At 52.1% G+C, this 16,911-nt stretch overlaps 6 protein-coding genes across 6 annotated transcripts; 2 read left to right on the top strand and 4 right to left on the bottom strand.

Annotated features, from left to right (window-relative positions):
- BO70DRAFT_342415 (uncharacterized protein) lies at window positions 1-2,025 on the top strand (the record flags this gene model as incomplete). The annotated part of the gene is made up of 2 exons (XM_025541379.1): window positions 1-770; window positions 822-2,025. The coding sequence occupies 2 exons, from the start codon at window positions 1-3 to the stop codon at window positions 2,023-2,025; spliced, it is 1,974 nt and encodes a 657-aa protein (XP_025396485.1).
- A 2,164-nt stretch (window positions 2,026-4,189) lies between these two features.
- Window positions 4,190-5,237, top strand: BO70DRAFT_364915 (uncharacterized protein). The gene is made up of 3 exons (XM_025543932.1): window positions 4,190-4,610; window positions 4,856-5,073; window positions 5,174-5,237. The coding sequence occupies exons 1-3, from the start codon at window positions 4,430-4,432 to the stop codon at window positions 5,201-5,203; spliced, it is 429 nt and encodes a 142-aa protein (XP_025396484.1). The 5' UTR covers window positions 4,190-4,429; the 3' UTR covers window positions 5,204-5,237.
- Window positions 5,238-5,744: 507 nt separating this feature from the next.
- On the bottom strand, window positions 5,745-7,555 carry BO70DRAFT_342411 (40S ribosomal protein eS19). Its single transcript, XM_025541378.1, has 3 exons — window positions 7,423-7,555; window positions 6,658-6,721; window positions 5,745-6,554 (listed from the first exon to the last, which is right to left on the bottom strand). Exons 1-3 carry the CDS (start codon window positions 7,450-7,452, stop codon window positions 6,202-6,204), a joined length of 447 nt encoding a protein of 148 aa, XP_025396483.1. The 5' UTR covers window positions 7,453-7,555; the 3' UTR covers window positions 5,745-6,201.
- A 449-nt stretch (window positions 7,556-8,004) lies between these two features.
- BO70DRAFT_373449 (RNA 5'-triphosphatase domain-containing protein) lies at window positions 8,005-10,273 on the bottom strand (the record flags this gene model as incomplete). Its single annotated transcript, XM_025544914.1, has 2 exons — window positions 8,005-9,782; window positions 9,835-10,273. The coding sequence occupies 2 exons, from the start codon at window positions 10,271-10,273 to the stop codon at window positions 8,005-8,007; spliced, it is 2,217 nt and encodes a 738-aa protein (XP_025396482.1).
- A 1,670-nt stretch (window positions 10,274-11,943) lies between these two features.
- Window positions 11,944-14,127, bottom strand: ilv3B (putative mitochondrial dihydroxy acid dehydratase). Its single transcript, XM_025543931.1, has 3 exons — window positions 13,842-14,127; window positions 13,545-13,758; window positions 11,944-13,491 (listed from the first exon to the last, which is right to left on the bottom strand). The coding sequence occupies exons 1-3, from the start codon at window positions 13,998-14,000 to the stop codon at window positions 12,038-12,040; spliced, it is 1,827 nt and encodes a 608-aa protein (XP_025396481.1). The 5' UTR covers window positions 14,001-14,127; the 3' UTR covers window positions 11,944-12,037.
- A 284-nt stretch (window positions 14,128-14,411) lies between these two features.
- Window positions 14,412-16,343, bottom strand: BO70DRAFT_364909 (acid phosphatase PHOa). The gene is made up of 3 exons (XM_025543930.1): window positions 15,834-16,343; window positions 15,714-15,775; window positions 14,412-15,655 (listed from the first exon to the last, which is right to left on the bottom strand). The coding sequence occupies exons 1-3, from the start codon at window positions 16,023-16,025 to the stop codon at window positions 14,557-14,559; spliced, it is 1,353 nt and encodes a 450-aa protein (XP_025396480.1). The 5' UTR covers window positions 16,026-16,343; the 3' UTR covers window positions 14,412-14,556.
- Window positions 16,344-16,911: the final 568 nt, after the last annotated feature.

The raw sequence follows: 16,911 nt of genomic DNA, 5'->3' as shown, positions 1-16,911 counted from the left end.
ATGAGTGATGAACAGCGGACGTCTTTGAAATGTCTGCTATGTAATGAACCTGGGAATTCCCAAGAAGTTTCCGAATCTCCCGAACAAACAGAACAATCCAGCGATGATGAACAGTCTGAAAGTGACGATGATTTTGGAGAATGGTGCCCCGGGGATGGGGTCTGCCCCCCGTCATCGCAGTTTGATGCATATCATTACGCAAGCTATGAACTTTGGAAAAGAGCAGTTCTGATGAAACCTGCGAGCTCAAACCCCGTTGTCTCCTATATAGAGGCATTCGTGCTTATGCTGGAAAACGTCCCCCCTTTCTTTCACAACCCTCCAGAAGGGGTCAATCTGGACGGTGGTCCTAAGTCTCCGCTTACCTTACAATCGTCCCTGCGCATCGGAACAACAGAAGATACGAGCTGTGATCAGTCTGAAAGGCCCATTGATTATTTCCAGTGCCTCGGGTTTCCTACCCCCTCAGTGTATAAGACGGACACCGAGACGCAATTGCCCGCCACCCACCTTTGCTCCGTACCTATCCGATCCAGATATCTTACGAGTATCATCTTAGCCTGGTCTTATATTATATCCTGTCGCTGGGTAGAGATACTTCAACAGGCTGGCCAAAAGAGTTTGATTCTTCACGGCCAAGGGGCGCAGCTGACCGAGTGCTTTTGGAGCATCGTCATACGAAGTCAATGGATGGCCCAGGTGAAAGTTCGGAAGGAGGCATCATACGCGCCATGGATGCTGAGAGAAGAAAGAATGGAGGTAGAAAGACAGTATATCTATTCTTGACCATGTTAGTTCCATGCCCGCTAATTCAAGTCCAGCCACAACAGTTACTGGACGGCAGTTTCCCCTAATTCCTCACTTGCCTTCGAATTCCTCCTGGAATTTTGCATATCGGAAGGTCTTGAAGCAGAACTACTTATTGGACTGGCCTCTGTATTGATGCTCACGTCGCGAAACACACCTCCTCCAAAGCTTGCTCCTCCCATAGAGATCTCCAAATCTACTGGACCCTTCTCCGAGAAGAAGACTATATTTCACAAGATTTTCCACTCGATCGACAAATCTATTTCTCTTAGCGCTACCCAGGATGCCATTGATTCATTACTTTGCAGCGCCTTCTTTAATCCAGCCGTCCCATGTAACTGCGTTAGTGCTGCATCCTTGGGTATAAAGGAAGCTCTTTCCCTAGCAGACGGCATAGATAATGAGAGGCTTTTACGTGCGATTGCAGTTCGAAACCCCCATTTAAATATCCTGTGGACAGCTGCTATCTGTACTGGCCAGGCGGCAACACTGCTGCGCCTGGCTCTCAAACGCCTCCCACCTATCTGCCTTGTCGCTGCATTCTGGACAAACACCACCCAATCATTCCTCCAAATAGCATATGATCTTGACTGCGCAACAGTGCAAAATATAAATCGTGCTGAGGAGTTCAAAACATCTTTCTTCTGCAGGCCGCACGCATCTGTACCATGGGCACCTTCTCCACCCTTTGGTACGACAAACACCCAGAACCTTAGCCTCGAGGTTAGGGCACATATTAGCCACAGGCACAATCCTCAATCCTGGAGAATATTCTGGGTATTGAAAAATGGAGCGAGGATCCCAGCAGGCGCACAGCATCAGGTTAATCCTTGTTGTGTTTCTATCGCCCAAGACGCCGGTAGTCGCGAACTTTCCCGAGAGGAAGCTTTCGAAAACATTACATCTTACAAAACTGACCCAAGCCATAGCGTGCCCAATAAACAGATGGATGATGAGCAATCATGGGATGCAACGTCTCGACTATTCAATTGGCATAGGAATCACGACGATGGCATTTGGCTTGATGATGGCGGTGGCGATATTGAAATTATACGTCGCATTCAATTGCACCCCTGGGTCGTGGACCCGTTCGACGATAATGGTCAAGATGAGCCAGTAGAGGCGGACAACCATCGGGAATTGGATCGTGATAGCATTATACAATGGCGCTCGAAGGTGGAGAATCATCGACAGTCAGGGGATATCTCTTCGCCATGATAAATCCTCACCTGGTGCTGGTACAAAAGCTAAAGAGTCACGATTAATAGTGTACTTCGAATTACTACTGGGGAATTTACGTGGCTTAGTTGAATATTTCTTCAAGAGTATTGAAATTACCGTGTGATAGGTTTGAATTGACAATACTCACCCCATCATCACTACCCCTTCTACTGATATATACATATATCTCTTTGGCCAGACAATGGAACATACTATGCATCACCAACAACCAAGATTGGCAGGCGGCACAGCTAGATTCCTAGGTACTGCTTCCGCTCACAACCTAGGAGCTACTTTCACCCGCGAAGCTACTCCCACTCACTTCTCCACTGGGACGTATCACCGCCTGTATATCCTGTATGTCTGTAGTCATCTTTCTGGTTTCGCGTGACATCTCTTTGTCTAGGTCCATCGAAGTCCAAATTATCTTTAGCTGCAGGGTGGTCTTTGCATGCATAGCACATCCGCCGCCGTGTCCAATTATTTGACTTGAGGAAGCACTCCCCCAGTAACTTGGCAGAGCTTCCAGCGATTTCGACAGCGGCGCACTGGACATGGTGCAGTTTTGTGTTCGTTGTTCAGATGAAAGCACACGTCAACATGTTCCTCTCAGCCCGGAGCTTGCCGACATTTTTTGTAGTATTCTTTTTCTCGATGTAAGGTAGGTAGGTGGGTTGAAATGAGCTAAAGTAATGATCAGCACTTATCTATAGTGTATAATTCCAATGTCTTACTATACCCCAAAATGAATGTAGCCGCGAATATTCATAAAAAACAGTTTGTATACAGGCGGACATGAAAAGCTCTCTGGGGGAAAAAAAAAAGGTCGTTTATATAATACTCAAAGCTTGGTCGACCTTCCAGTGCCGGGCAAAGATGTCTCCATTCTGGGGGAGTAGTAGTTGAAGGCAGAGAGCCACTACTAAGGCACCGCGATGCCCGTGTGTCTGCAAAGGGAGCTGTGCTGCCGCAGCACAAGGCCATGAGGAGAAGCCATATCAACCAACAGACCGGCAACTTTAGCACGCCTATCGAGCAGGAAAAAACAATCATCAGTGCACTAGCGCGATCCCACATACTCGAGTTTTTACTGGTTTGACAGCCGTATTTGAGATCCCAGTTTGGCGGTTAGCATGGGCTCGGCCTTCTGATCAACGTCCAAGAGACACCGGTATGTTTCATACGGACTTTGCTTCGAAAGGTCATGACTATTTGCCAGCCTAAGTGCAGGGCTCTAGTTCGATGGCCCAAGCATCGGTGCCGTCTATCCAAGGTCTTGGGTTGGGGTTCCGCTTGCTGGCTGTCTTTTATCCATTACGCATAGGCGAATCACTGTCATAACAGCAGTGTAGGTCTCCGGTCATCAGCTGTATGAACCAGTCTCATGGCGGAAGGTAATCTCGCATCAATGACAAAGACCTGAGGCGCTTATGAAAACATGAGGAAAGGTGTGCAATGAACAACAGGTCGTACACAGTCAGGAAGAAAAACATGTAGCCTCGCGCTAACCTAAGCGCCTGCTTGACACCTTGTAAACCGAACTCTGGTTCACTGATGTATGTCACTGACTGTAATCTGCAGAGTAGGCAGGCATAAGGCAGGGCAGTGCTTACTTCAGCCGGGCCAGGCCCGCATCCGCATCCGCATCCGATCAGATCGGGGGCGCATCCGAAAAGGCCACTCCAAGGCCTATATCTTCAAAGTACAACGCGGATATCGAGGTTGTCCGCCTGACTATGGAGATTAACGGTGTCGATGGCCAGTAGTCCATCCAGGCCACTCAACCGAATGGAGCGGACCGCGCGAACTGGGTGGATTTTGCGAAGGACGAGGGATGTCAAGAAGATTTAGTAAGATTTTTTAGACTGGTTGTAGGACTGGATAGACTATATACTACTATATATACCGAATTTAGCCTACATCAACAATTCGATCCAACCTTATAGTAGTACTAGTTTTTTTTTTTAAGATAGAGAACAGCCCCAACTAGAAATAATAATACTCCATTCCTAAAATCCCGGCAAACGCCCACGATCGGATGAGCTGCCTTCCCCCATTGGATAGTCCCTTCTCATCGGCCCGAACGCCTCCTCACTTCACTTACATCACTAAGTAACCGACCCCTAGTTAACTACCGCTCCGAGGTCGCCCGTAGATAACTATTAATTTTTATATCAAGACATTGGGTTACCACTAACCAACTACTCACTACTGTACTTCCCCAATTCCATCCACTGATCCCATACTCCATACTCCACCATACTCTATTCCCCCTCATCAACCTTTCCTCTACAACTCCATTCCAACCCCAACAATTAATCAATTCAATCAGAAATAATTGCAAACAAACAAACAACATCAAATACAGGAGAAGAAAGAAGAAGAATAAGAAGAAGACAAAATGTCCTACCAGATCGCCTCCTCCCCCGCCCTCTCCCCAGCCACCAGCGCCTCCATGATCGCCTTCCTGGAAAACTTCTACCGCACCAGCGACACGGAGAACTTGCATGAGACGTACGTGGATAGTTTCACGGACGATGCGACCCTGATCATGGGGTCGAAGGTCGCGAGGGGGAAGGATGGTGTGTATTTTCTTTCTTTCTATTTTTTTTTATTGCTGTTTAATTGCTGTTTGATTTTCTTTTGTTATTTGCGAGTTGATTTGACTTGATCTGGCTTGTTTGCTTCTTCCCCCCCTCCTCATCTCGTCTCGTCTCATCTTATATACCCAATCCCAATTCAACCCCCCTCTTCCCCTCTCTCCCAACCTGTACCCATTACCTACGTACCTACCCAAGTATCAACCCCACTAACCACCCCTTACCAGAAATCCTCCCCCTCCGTCACGGCCTCTGGACACACGTCCTATCGCGCAAACACTTCCCGGAGCGGGTCTATTTCGGCGCGGACCGGGAACTCATGCTCCACGGCACAGTGCGCTACGTTCTCAAGGCGGACCCGGACACCGAGGTCGAGGTCCCCTGGGCGGGCAGGGTGGTGTTCGATGAGAAGGTCGAGAAGATGCGGTTTTATCAGGTTTATTTGGTGAGTCATTCCCCTCTCTTCTTATGTCTCTTATACCTTGGGTTTCTTTGGGGGGTGAGGGGTTGGGTTGATGTTTGGCTAATGGTTCTGGTGGGGATAGGATCCGTCGGCGCAGTCGGGGAGGAAGTAAATGAATTAATTCTTTTTAGGTTTGTATGAAGGGGTTGGGATGTTGGGAATGATAGAGGAGGGGGGGGGGGGGGGGGAAGTGTATATAGTATAGGTATGGTTAGATATGGGTGTTGTATTCAATTCTATTTTGTATTTGGATGGAGGAGGTAGTTTCAGATGAAATGAAGATGAAGAGATGATGGGATGTAGTGAGCGTATATATAGTTAGCAGGATCTGTTGGTATTACTAGTAGTGTTGTAGGAGTAGAGTCGCTGATATAAGCTGTTGACATGAATTCAATATCTATCTACTACTGTGCATGGACATACCCCATCCCATGTATATAGTATGTATCCATATGAAGGGTTCACAGGGAGCATCACCGTCTGGATGTAGTAAGCAGGAAGTATCAAACTTCACTGACATCTTATCTCGACGATTTCCTGCACTCAGCTAGGGCTGGGCTGGGGCAGGCTGATATGTTACACTGCATCTGCCTGCAATTTTACATCTCTCTCAAAAACTACACTCCTACAGACTACACAACTATACAGCATCACGGAAGAATGACTTGTCCACTGGTGCCCAGCATGAACTAATAAATCAATGTCTCAGGGGAAAAAAAACATAAATAAATCAGTTCGCCCTCTCCCTGTCATGGCCCACTCACTCAACTCAACTCAACTCATCCAATCCACTCCAATCCATATTTGCCTCTGTGATTGCCCCCCATCCCAATCCGATCTATGCCCCCAGCCAGCCCGCAGACACGCAGTAGCAGTAGCAGCAGCAGCAGCATCAGCAGCAGACAAGCAAAAAACGAGTTACCGCAGGATGGTATAAGGTGTAAGAGAGAGAAGATGGAATGAAGTCAAAGTTATAAAAAAAAAAGGTCCCGTAGAGGTAGTTAGATTTCAGGAGGATAGGATGGAGAGAGAGAGAGAAAAAGGTAACACATCAGGACTTTTTCATTATTTTAGATTCGAGCGTTAAGAAACCGGTGCGGAAACTAAAATTTACTCCTCGTCCGACTCCTCCTCGTCGACGGTGGTCTTGGCGATACGGTCAAGATCACGCTGGCCGCTCTGGGTGATGCGGCGGCCACCCTTGTCCTCGTCGTGCTCAAGGACACCGATCTTCTCGAGGGACTGCATGACCTTACGGTCGACGGAGCCGGAGGCATCGACGTGGTGGTTGGGGCGGGAGCCACGGTTCTTGACGGATCCGTGGACCTTGCGGAGACGGCCAACACCGACGGTCTTGCGCATGTAGATGTGGCGGGCGACGGCGGCGGCGCGGACGTAGTACCAGTCGGCATCCTGGGGGGGGAGCTCGTTGCCGGCGGAGGTCTTGACGGTGTCAACCCATCCTATTATTGGGAAAATAGATTAGTTTGCCGTTCTCTTTTTCGTCTGTCTTGCCTTCGCAATCTTTTGTTTGTTTGCTGAGGTGGATGGATGGATGCAACGAACCGGGAATGGGGAGCTTTCCCTGACGCTTCAGGAACGCAGAGTAAGCAGCGATGAACTTCTGCGCCTATACCATTGAAAACTCGTCAGTCAATCTGATCTCCATCATGAATTTGTCTCGAGACCTGTGGCTGGCGTGGCATGTGGTGCGTGCGTGCGTGCGTGCGGGGCAGACACAATCTGGCATATATTTCACATCACGGCATACGACATAAATCAGACATGACATGACACGGCATGGCATGGCATGGCATGGCAAAACGACATCCAGCAGGAATCGGAATCAGACTCAGACAAGATATTCACGCGCGGGCATATCGGCATTTCCGGGTCGATCGAGTCGAGCTGACTTGAGTTTTCGACCATCCATTCAAATCGATCAAGTCGCATCTTCTGCACCGTAAATTTGCACTGCAGACCAGTTGATTCTATCCTCCTCCTGCTACCGATATCAAAGCCGATAGATACATCTTGATATCTTTTATCCTGTCCGTGGTGCGTTGCCCTGGTATCATGATATCCATCGCGCAAGTCGTCGAGCGTCTGTTTTCCTGCGTCTGTTGTCTGTCTGCCTGTCTGGTCGATTTCCATGCCATGCCGAATATCTGCCTGCTTGCCTGCCTGCCAGTCTGAATGCCTGTATCTGTATCTGTATCTGTCCTGCCTGCCGAATGTCGTGCCATATCCCAGCCGCAGTCGCAGCCGCACACACCACCACCACCACCACCACGGATCTCAATCTCAAAAGGGGGCCAGGTCGCGACTTACGTCGACATCGCGAACGGTGACACCACCCATTTTTGCGACTTGGGGAATCGAAGGGATAGGGAGCTGAAGAGGGAGGGGGGGTGGGCGAGGTGAGAGGATGGGTCGGTCGTTGTCGTCGTTGAAGGGAAGTCGGTCAGGTTCAAAGCCTCTCGAAATTTCGGATTCGCACACAAACCTGCGCTCGGTGTGCTTCTCGGTTGGCTGTGGGCGCTTCGCTTAGCCTGTTCGGGTCTAGCCGTACCCTAAGCCATCGATGCCTGAGGATGATCACAGCTTCCCTCATGATGACTAATACCCGCCCGTGCTGTCGCTGTCTCTCTCAGGCATCAATGGGGGCCTGATCTAGTCTACTCCGTACTCCGTCCGTACTACATCCATATTGGGGGTTTACTACTTACGACCATCACGATAAATCCACACTTCAGCAAAATTTATCTATTATTAACCCGCAAAGGTCTAATGTACAGTCTATGGTATAGTTATCATGAGTCATTCAAGCGCCCCCCTCCATTAAAGAAACAATCCCAGTCCGAATTCCAAATGAACCAGACAACGCCATCCCATCCCAGACCAAACCAAAGTTCATTCCTCCTTCAGCGTGGGCGCCCTCTTCAGCCCAACGCAGTATCGCACAAATAGGGTATCAATAAAATGTTCGTGTCGGATTCCGGGCGGTCGTCGCCTTTCAAACTCCGCAATCGCGTCCGCCACACTGAATCCGCAACGTTCGATGAGATACGAGACGATCAAGAACCCGGTCCGGTTGAATCCGTAATGGCAATGGACCCCAACCACGGGACGCGGACCGGTATTGCCGGAGCTCTCCATCTTCTCGCTGATCTCGTTCTGCAGTCGGTCCACCAGAGCGATGAAATCCCGAACCTCATCCGGTGTGGGAGGTATCTTGGACACGGTGGGATGCTTGTGGTAGTGGATGCCGCCTTTCTCCATCGATGCAGGGTTGTACACCGGGTTCTCGTAGCTGATGTCAATCACGGCATATATCTTCCCGCGATAGTTCTGCGAGAAGAGAACAGGGTTGTGTTCTTCGTCTACTTCTCGGAGCATCTTCAAGCCAGCAAAGGTGCCCCCAATGCCTTCTGAGACAGGGGCGACTTTTTTCCATTTCGCCAGGTTCTTGACATCCCACTTTCCCGACGTATTCAGATGCTGCAGCTGCCAGCCCATGCTCAGTCGGTGGTCAACTTGTTGGCTGAGGAAATCTTGTATGATTCCCGCCAAGGTGCGATACGTCGCACGATCGTAGAGGAGCGCATGGGAGGCGGGTGCCGGCAGGATGACGGTCTTGATAGATTTCGGACCTTTCTCCGACTTCTCAAGTTCTTTCGCGCTCTTCTCCTCAACCTGTGCCTCGATTCCAAATTCCTCTTCATGCGCCCGTCGGCTATGAGATGCTGGAACCTTGTCAAGACCTTCAGACGCGTCAGAGATGGAGCTTGTGCTATCCGCGCCACCATTTACGCTGCGCCGGACTTGACCGAAAAACTCAAGGATTTTCTTCAACTCCACAGGCTTGTTCACGGCGTCAGCTTCGCCAGCTACCATCAGAACAGGCGTCCGGATGCCCGCCCAGATCTCCCCGCCTGGGATACCTCCAACGGCCTTGCCATTGCTGTCGTATGAAGGGAGTGTTCCCCACGCCATCCGTCTCCACACGGCAGTCTTGCTCTGTTTGTTATAGCGAACCTGAAGACCCCTGGTGTCGGGATCGGCTGCTGCACCCACCAGTCTGTTGACGCTGGTGCTGTTTAGGCCGCCACGCCGATCCCAATGACGCCAAAGGTCAAAGACAGGGCCAGGGACATGAAGGAGGCGGCGGAATTTGGCGACGTCGTTGGGAGGTGGTGGACCTGCGCGAGGGCAGACGGCAATGAGGCCAAGAATGTGTTCTTTCAAGTTGCCCCCCAATGAGGAAGTGGATGATGTCAACAGAGCGGATAGAGAACAGCCAAGACTGTGAGCTATGAGAACCACCCCTTGACCCGCTTCCTTGTCACGGTGTTGCTCGATGGCTGTGGCGAGTAATTCCGCAAGCGCCTCGACAGTGTAAGAGTCCCAGGATGTGGGCGCAAAAGACGACAGACCGCAGCCTGGAAGATCAATCCCAAAGCAAGAGCCGACATTGGACAAGCTTGTCAACAGATGGTTGAACTGTGCAAGAGACCCGCCCAAGCCGTGCACAAAGACCAACAGCGGGATGGGCGATGGCTTGGTGGGCAACTTGTCCGTTTGGGGATGCGGTCGATAGAACGTTCTGATTGAAGGATACGTCGCGGTAGATGTTGAATAAGATAGGTAGGACGAATGCTTTTTCAAGAGACCTGGGTCTGTATCATGGGCTGCTATATGTCAGCAACTAACGCAAGAGTAACAGCTGCGAAGCGTACTAACCATCCTCACGTTGCCCACACTGAGGAACCTCCTTCTTCTTCTCGGGAATAGTGCTCTCGGTACCACCTAGAGATCCACTACTATCGTAGTCCTCATCAGATGAGGTGACTGTACCTGAAGAACGCTTGTAGCCCCTGCGCGCAACACGGCGGAAACGCGCTTTGCCAGAGGCCTGCCCCCAGCCCTTGCGCCGCAGGAATGACGTGATAACCCCGCAGCCCACCATCGTGACAAAGCAGGTGGTCAAGAACACAACCTTTCCCCAATTCACAGAGCCATCATGGCTATACGCTTGGAAAAGACGAGTAAGAGAGAGAAAAGCTCCTGAATTGGAGAAAGCAGCGTATGTTGAATCCCAGAGGCGCAAGTGAGCACCAATATCCACGAGACCGGGACGGGAGGTGGTGGGAGAAGTCAGTGGAACCTGTGTAGACCCCATCCCTGGCAGAAGCGGCCGCAACGGTGGGATTCCAATATTTATATTATAGGAAGGTCGATCTGGTCCAGGCGCAGAGCTTCGTCACCCCTGAAAGACGACTCCTTCACGCGCTCACCGATCTTCCACGGCTCAACGCCTAAGGCCAGGGATCCCTTAGTCTGGAACCGACAATCGGGAGCGAGGGAGATCCGTTCTGGAATGCGACTCGAACTTTACACGAGCTGAAGGAGCGGCACCTCTTTGGCGGAAGGGAGTGACTCCGATCCTCTCCGGATCGATAGTGAGGCAAACGAAGCGGGTCGATCGAAACGAGGAACAGCTGGAACTGGAAGACCAAATGGCCCGACGCTAGAAACAGGCTATCTATCCAAGGTAAGGAGACCCCCCAACGTTGTTCTTAGGCACGACTCTAAGTGCGCCCCGGGAACGGGTTGGGCCAATGAGTGCGGAGAACCCAACACGTTGGTCTGCTGGCTGGACTTAGGGCGTTCCGGAGTCTGACAGATCCACCGGTCTGTGAAAGACCCAACCTTCTTGAAGCAAGGAGACCTATCTATTTTGGTTTCAGGGTTGTTCCAATGACGATGATATCTCAATTCCTGGTCGACCCAAAACCACCGGGTCACATGGAGGTTTGCGCTGGCGGTCCAGACAGGATGGCGATGCGGATGCGGATGCGGATGCGAATGCGGTTTATGTCGCAAAAACACTGTGACGACGGTCAGCAACCAAACAGAGAGATCCTGGAGACCGGTTGCACAGCAGTTCGGGTAACAGTGGTGGACGCAACCACAAACACACCTTAACAGCAGAGTAATAATAATGCTTCGGAGAGGAATCCAAAGTTTAGCCGGAGTCACAGCAGATAGAAGGATCGCGGGGCGGAGGCCGGAGGGAGGGAGGAGAGGGCACTGGGCAGGAACTGGGCAGGAACTGGGTGGCGGGCAGCTGCGAGCCTGGGAGGTGCAAGAGCAAGCAGCACGCAGTAAGCAGAAACAGCAAGCAACAGGAACAGGCCTGTCAGAGGTTCGGAGACAAGACCGTGGAGGATCGGCGAGGGAATGAGTCTTCGTCGCAAATTTGCCGGGCGGCCGGCGGTGATTCACATCCACTCATGGCGTCACGCCGCAGCCCGTGCGCTGACTCAGCGCAGCGCTAGTCCCGATACAGCCGCCCCTTCAACCGTCCATCGGTCGAGGGTCTAGACTGAAGGAATCGGACTATCTCAAAACAAAAAATAAACAAAAGTACCGTGACACCTGTCATACTTATTTGAAAGCCCAATACGGAGTAGGCCAGAATGAGATGTAGAATCTCAAATTTTCGATTCAAATATGCTCTTTGTCAAGGACAGCCTGAAGGTTGACGCGGTGGCGACACTATTAAGCGGATGGGAAATGTTGCTGGCCAGAAAGACTGGGTTATGTAACTAGATGTTAACTATCTACTTTCCCAACCCTCTAGCATATCAGCTCCGGGGAAGAGCGCCGGGCTCATAACCCGCGTCCCCGTCGTTGGGATTCCAAGTCATGAAAAAAAGTACAAGAGGCCCCGCAGACGACGAGCAGTAGTACTCTCCAGTCCTACCCACAGTGGCACAGTATGACCGACACATGCGTCATTGGGCATACATTACTCACACATTAAGTGCTCCGTACTCAGCAGTGCTCCACAGTCTACAAACTTTTTTACCTGCTAACAATAATAATGCTAATTACACTCGGAAACTCGAACGTCACTCAAACCCCTGTTATCCCAACAAGCCTAGAACAGATCGGTCATTGCGCCGTGAGAGGCATCTCCCACCAAATGAGCATACTTTGCCAACACGCCCCTCGTGACATGAGGCGCGGGGGCTTTCCACTCCCTCTGACGCTGCTGGAGCTCCTCATCCGAGACATCCATGGAGATGGTGTTGGTTTCCGCATCGATCGTGATCACGTCGCCGTCGCGGACCACGGCGATCGGGCCTCCTGTGGCCGCCTCAGGCACAATATGTCCCACGATGAACCCGTGACTGGCCCCTGAATATCTTCCGTCCGTGATGAGCGCCACGTTGGTGAGCTTGGCTCCCATCAGCGCAGCACTGGCCTTGAGCTGTTCCGGCATTCCCGGCCCGCCCTTCGGGCCCTCGTAACGGACGACGATGACTAGGTTCTCGCCGCGAGGGATCTTCCCCTGGGCTAGCGCCTCGTTGAGCCGGTGTTCCTTGTCGAACACCCGTGCCCGGCCCGTGAACTTGAGTCCCTCCTTGCCGGTTATTTTGGCGACCGCGCCGCCGGGGGCAAGGTTTCCACGCAGGATCTGAAGGTGGCCGGTGGCCTTGATGGGGTTGTCCAAGGGACGGATGATGACCTGGTCGGCGGCCAGCGACGGGAAGGATGCCACGTTCTCGGCCAGAGTCTTGCCCGTCACCGTGGGGATATCGCCATCCAGCAGGCCCCCGGCGATCAGCAGCTTCTGGACTGACGGGATGCCTCCGATGTCGTAGAGGTCAGCCATGTAGTATTTGCCGCTGGGGGAAAGGTCCGCGATGAATGGAATCTTGTTGCTGACCCGCTGAATGTCATCCAGTGTCAGATCGACGCCCGCAGTGCGAGCCATGGCGAGGAAGTGAAGCACACCGTTGGTGCTTCCTCCCAGGGCCATGGTCATCACAAGGGCGTTCTCAAAAGACCGCTTAGTCAACAAGTCCTGAGGCCGGATGTTCTTCTCCATGCAGACCTTGATAGCCTCGGCCGCCTTGACACACTCCCGCATCTTCGACGGGGAAGACGCCGGCGTGGAAGACGATCCGGGCAGAGAGAGACCCATGGATTCAATTGCCGTAGCCATCGTGTTGGCAGTGAACATACCACCACACGCACCCGCAGTAGGACAAGCATGTCTCTCAAGGTCATCCATGATCTCATCCTTGTTCTTGCTAGTATCACCTCCATCATCGGGCTGACGAAGCGTATCGTATGCATACGCGCCCGCGGCCTCGAAACACGTCGACACATTGATGCGCTTCCGAAGGAGATTGGAGTATCCGACCTGGATGGAGCCGCCGTAGATCATAATCGAGGGCCGGTTGTGTCTCGACATACCCATGACCACACCAGGCATATTCTTATCACATCCGGGAATGGCGATGCAGGCATCATGGTATTGAGCACACGTCACGCTCTCGACGCTGTCGGCGATGATCTCGCGAGTCTGAAGGGAGAACCGCATGCCTATCTCGTTAGAAACTATCATTGCAATGACTCTCAGTAGCTCCAGCACCTACCTTCACTGCCCATGGAAATCGCATCCGACACTCCAATGGTATTGTACTGCCACCCAATCATGCCTTGGTCCGTAACCGCCTTCTTCACGGTCTTGCCCAGATCCAACAGGTGCATGTTGCATGGGTTGCCCTCCCACCATACGGACGCAATGCCCACCTGGGGGCTCTGTGCCATGGCAGTCTTATCGGGGATACCGGCCGCGTAAAGCATCGCCTATCCGGATTTTCAAGGTCAGCTCCAAATTGCGGGGTAAATAAACACATAGTCGTAGTTCCAGAACCAGAGGCCGAACCAACCTTCGCACCGGGGAAATCATGGCCGCTAGTGATAGTGGCAGAGTAGCGATTCAACGCGAGAGAACCATCTGCATGTCTGGTGCCTTCTGGCAGACAGGGGAATTCGATGTACTTGGCTTCCCCCAGGGTGGACGACACCGCGGGCTTGGAGGGGTCCATTAGGTAGGTGGAATGGAGGAAGGTAAGGGGAAACCAAAGTCAATGTGAGGAGTGAAGAGAATTATCCAAACGTGCTCTGCTCAATGGGCGGACGTGAGGATATAAGAGGAGGATGGGGGAATCCGAGCTCTGAGCTGGATGTGTGCGATCCGCATCTCCAGCGCCCCTCGTTCGCCGGGAAAGTCGGAGGTACGGCGATGTCGGCGAGGGCCTGCCGGGGCGCTGGTCGGCAAGCAGTCCGTTGCGGGGAAGAGGGGTTCCGCGGGATAATCACAACCGATCTGATTAGCTGCAGTGCTGAGCAATCGGCCGCTGTGATTCGAGCAATGCTTGGGTGGGGACTGCAGAGTGGGCCGTCCTGACCCAGGCATCTTGCTATTGATTCTATTACGCTTGGATGTACGATGTCTTTGAACTTTGACTGTCATTACCATTCATAGAATACATTAGACTCGTTTTCTCTCGGTGTCAGTACAGTCATTTCTCCCAAGTTCTGTATCGTTCGTTAATTGAAATTCACACCCGACAAACGCGCCGATTGAAAATCAAACCATGTTCACAGGAAGCTAAGCATCAGGCCCATAGCAAGACCAGTCAGTGCAACGCTGGGAGCCATGACAGAAATTCCAGCATTGGCGATAGCAGTCGCCGAAGAGGAAGTCGATGTGGAGTTGGAAGACTTGGTGGAGTTCTTCCTGGTCGCCGTGACATCAACATTGTAGCCGGCCTTGGTGTCATAGGGGAAAGGGCTGGTATAGTTGTAGGTTGGCTCGGTGTTGGCATAGGTCTCCTTGACAATGTCCAGAATGCCATGACCGGCCGAGCAGGTGGCATTGGTCAAGGGAATCGGCCACACGGGAGAGTACTTGGAGTATTCGCCAATGGACAATGGGCCAGGGTAGGTCTCATTCAGACGCAGGTTCGTGGTGTCAACATCATAGTTGACATAGCCCGTCTTATTCGCCACAATCTCCAGTAGGTTGGCACCGCAGTCCCAGCGTCCAAGAGATGGCAAACCCCAATTAGCAGAGACGGAGGCGATGATGGAATAGTGGGTGTAGAAGGTATCATCCGTGGTGCCCTTCAAGTTGTCGGGGATAGCCCCGCCCAGGAGAATACTAAACACATTGTTGCTCTTGGCATAGGTGCTATCCTCATCGAAGGTGAGAAGAAGCAGGGTGTCGTTCATGAAGTAAGAGTTGTTGAGCAGAGGCTGGACCCAGTTGCGCTCCCACTTGGCACCAAAGGTGATGTTGGTATCGTGCGCATCGTTGGTCATGTTAGGGGTAATGAAGGCATACTGGGGGAGCTTCTTTTTGGCCAAGTCGTCCTCAAAGCTGGTGAAGTTCTTGATCTGGCGCAAGCGAGTGCTGTTCTCGGCAACCGAGTCAAACAGCACCAGAGGGTTATGCTTGCGCACATAATCATTGGCATAGGTGACCTGGTTGGAGTAGTTGTAGCCCTGGAATCCAGGGTAAGGAATGTGCTCTTGGTACTCTCCCCAGGAAATGTTCTTGGTGTCCAGCAGATCCGCAATGGTCGAGACGTTGGCGGGAATCTGGTGGAAGTCATCGTTATCCATACCAAAGGTGTCACCCGCAGCCGAGGCACAATAGTTGGGCTCGGAAGGGTGGGTGACCGCGAAGTAGTTGGTCCTATAGGACGGTCAAGTCAGCAAAGATCTTACGAATGTCTTTGGCCGCCTATACGCACAGCGTGATTCCCTGTTTGGCGAGCCACTGCAGGTTGGAATCGGCGGCCGCATCATCGTAATCCTAAGAAACATGTCAGGAAAAAAGAATAGAGACACACTCGATGCTAAATGAAACATACGATGTTTTCAAGCCAGATCTGGTAGAAGCGGTTAAAGGCAAGGCCCTGGACGTTGGAAACGGGAGAGTAGGGTTTGATGGTATCCTGATTATGCCTGATCGTAACAAGAGTTGGCTCGGAGACGTTGGCAACCTGGGCATACGCCACAGAGGCAGCCACGAGTACAGATGCAACAGTAGACGTGGACTTCATTGTGGTTGACGTCTTGCTATAGCAATCTCTTGACAGTTACCAGGGTAGAGATGCAGAAGTGCGATGGGAGTGATCAACAGTCAGCTAGAAGACCTTGGGGCTGACTGGAGTGGGCACAGCATTTATAGGCAAGTGAGGTGATATGGTAGGGAACGCCTGCAATGTGGGCAGTGGCACGCGATACCATGCGCCATGGGCATAACCTGGAGCACGTTGTACGATTCACCAGGAACCGCATGGCCCTTTCCTCACTTGGTAGCGGTCCATATAACCACGCGGCCCAGGGCGTGGTTTCTATTCGATGGCCACTTGTTTTTCTTGGCTTCACTCGAGAGCTTGGTTAGCAGGAGCAGACAGGAGTTAGCCTACCAAGGTGCCATTGTCCACGATCACCCGGACGGAAGCCATAACCGTGCCAAGACCGCGGCGGAGGCAGAACAATCTAGTGGTGAAAGTTTACTAGGAACTCGAGCGTCTTGGCGACTTGCAGCTTACATCCATGTGTGCACTCCGGGGAGTCTAGCTGGGCCGCGCCAAAGAAACACGATTCTGCCTGTTGGTGACTGGCGAGATTGTACGGATCGCATTGGTTGGACAGGACGCCTGATTCCTCTTCAGGGACTCTCCGCAAGACCCCATCCCAGAGGGGCTTAGCGTCCCGATCCCGGTGGGGAAGCCTGGGCGGCCTCGCAGCCATCGGCCGCACGTGCGCCCGTGGCTGGCTCTGTTTACTTCCAGTCTTCCAGGTGGACGAGACTGGCCAGGAAGCGACTCGGCAGGAGGCGCATGGCAGCCAACCAGCTCATTGCTATTGGGAGGGTGCTCGGCCGATGCGTGCAATCGATGGAACATTCCACCATTTCGGAGGATTTCAGGGTCGGACAAC

Source organism: Aspergillus heteromorphus, assembly GCF_003184545.1.
Source record: "Aspergillus heteromorphus CBS 117.55 chromosome Unknown BO70scaffold_26, whole genome shotgun sequence".
NCBI classification, from domain to species: domain Eukaryota; kingdom Fungi; phylum Ascomycota; class Eurotiomycetes; order Eurotiales; family Aspergillaceae; genus Aspergillus; species Aspergillus heteromorphus.
The sequence above is the reverse complement of the archived record's forward strand: the minus strand, read 5'-3'. Positions and strand labels throughout refer to the sequence as shown.

Bases quoted from the DNA above. Each gene is read 5' to 3' on its own strand.
- ilv3B (XM_025543931.1), bottom strand. From the start codon at position 14,000: ATGGACCCCTCCAAGCCCGCGGTGTCGTCCACCCTGGGGGAAGCCAAG. The intron at 13,759-13,841 runs GTTGGTTCGGCC...AAATCCGGATAG, and splicing joins ATGATTTCCCCGGTGCGAAG to GCGATGCTTTACGCGGCCGG. The intron at 13,492-13,544 runs GTAGGTGCTGGA...CTAACGAGATAG, and splicing joins GATTTCCATGGGCAGTGAAG to GCATGCGGTTCTCCCTTCAG.
- BO70DRAFT_364909 (XM_025543930.1), bottom strand. From the start codon at position 16,025: ATGAAGTCCACGTCTACTGTTGCATCTGTACTCGTGGCTGCCTCTGTG. The intron at 15,776-15,833 runs GTATGTTTCATT...CATGTTTCTTAG, and splicing joins AGATCTGGCTTGAAAACATC to GATTACGATGATGCGGCCGC. The intron at 15,656-15,713 runs GTGCGTATAGGC...ACCGTCCTATAG, and splicing joins GCCAAACAGGGAATCACGCT to GACCAACTACTTCGCGGTCA.
- BO70DRAFT_364915 (XM_025543932.1), top strand. From the start codon at position 4,430: ATGTCCTACCAGATCGCCTCCTCCCCCGCCCTCTCCCCAGCCACCAGC. The intron at 4,611-4,855 runs GTGTGTATTTTC...ACCCCTTACCAG, and splicing joins GGTCGCGAGGGGGAAGGATG to AAATCCTCCCCCTCCGTCAC. The intron at 5,074-5,173 runs GTGAGTCATTCC...TGGTGGGGATAG, and splicing joins GGTTTTATCAGGTTTATTTG to GATCCGTCGGCGCAGTCGGG.
- BO70DRAFT_342411 (XM_025541378.1), bottom strand. From the start codon at position 7,452: ATGGGTGGTGTCACCGTTCGCGATGTCGAC. The intron at 6,722-7,422 runs GTAAGTCGCGAC...TCAATGGTATAG, and splicing joins TCACCGTTCGCGATGTCGAC to GCGCAGAAGTTCATCGCTGC. The intron at 6,555-6,657 runs GTTCGTTGCATC...TCCCAATAATAG, and splicing joins GGGAAAGCTCCCCATTCCCG to GATGGGTTGACACCGTCAAG.